We start from the raw sequence: 1,021 nt of genomic DNA, 5'->3' as shown, positions 1-1,021 counted from the left end.
ATGTACTTTGATAAAGTTATAAATGCTTTAGGACATAGAATTGGGGCAATCCAAATATCCCTGAAAGAAAATTACATTCCTAGTATAGCAAGACTAAACTTCAATTGCACCAATAATGTGGTTGAATATAAAGCTAGTGTTATGGGCTTATACACTACAATTGAAAGAAAATTGAAAGTTTTAGAAGTTTATAGAGATTTAGCCTTAGTCATGTATGAGCTAAAAGAAGAATGGGAAACAAAGGATGCAAAGCTAATTAAATACCATAAATATATCCCTAATTTGATCAAACAGTTTTAAAGGGTCCAATTCGAACATTTGTTTAAGAAAATAATTAAATTTTTGACGTTTTAGCCATCTTAGTGGTAATGATCAAGATATAAGCAAATACTGAGATTCAACCCATTAACCTTGATGTGAAAAAGTCTTCGGCACATTGTTCAAACGTTAGAGAAGAAGTCGATGGAAAATCTTTGTATCATGACATCTTACAATACCTTAGGAGTCAACAATACCCAAAGCATGCAACATACAATAACAAGAGGATTATTAGGAGGCTAGCTATTGGATTCTTCCTTGACAGGAATATCTTATATAAAAAGAATTGAAATCTAGTTTTCTTAATATGTGTAAATGCAACAGAAGCACAAAAAATCCTTGAAGAAATTCATGATGGGATTTGTGGAGCTCATATGAATGGCCATATGATGGCAAGATAAATTATGAGAGTAGGGTATTACTAGTCAATGATGAAAAGTGACTACATTGATTATTCTAGGAAATGCCACAAATGCCAAACTATACAGATAAAATACATGCCTCTCTAAATAGTTTACATGTTATAGCACCACTACGGGCATTCTCGATATAGGGTATGGATGTCATCAGACCCATCACACCAAAAGCTTCAAATGGACATAGATTCATTTTTTTAATGATTGACTATTTCACAAAATGGGTTGAAGTGGCATTATATGCTAATATGACTAGATCAGTGGTATGTAAGTTCATTAAAAAATAG

At 32.2% G+C, this 1,021-nt stretch overlaps 1 protein-coding gene across 1 annotated transcript; it reads left to right on the top strand.

The window, feature by feature from the left end:
• LOC149518752 (uncharacterized) lies at positions 1-608 on the top strand. The gene is made up of 2 exons (XM_089760387.1): positions 1-293; positions 452-608. The coding sequence occupies exons 1-2, from the start codon at positions 1-3 to the stop codon at positions 606-608; spliced, it is 450 nt and encodes a 149-aa protein (XP_089616513.1).
• Positions 609-1,021: the final 413 nt, after the last annotated feature.

The sequence above is a fragment of the Durio zibethinus genome, chromosome 5 (assembly GCF_047325235.1).
Source record: "Durio zibethinus cultivar Kanyao isolate XHJ-2024 chromosome 5, ASM4732523v1, whole genome shotgun sequence".
Taxonomy (NCBI): domain Eukaryota; kingdom Viridiplantae; phylum Streptophyta; class Magnoliopsida; order Malvales; family Malvaceae; genus Durio; species Durio zibethinus.
This window is presented reverse-complemented; position numbering and strand designations above follow the sequence as displayed.

Excerpts from the sequence above, each read along its gene's own strand:
- LOC149518752 (XM_089760387.1), top strand. The coding sequence starts at position 1 with ATGTACTTTGATAAAGTTATAAATGCTTTAGGACATAGAATTGGGGCA. Across the intron at positions 294-451 it reads ATCCCTAATTTGATCAAACA|AGAAGAAGTCGATGGAAAAT; the intron begins GTTTTAAAGGGT and ends TTCAAACGTTAG.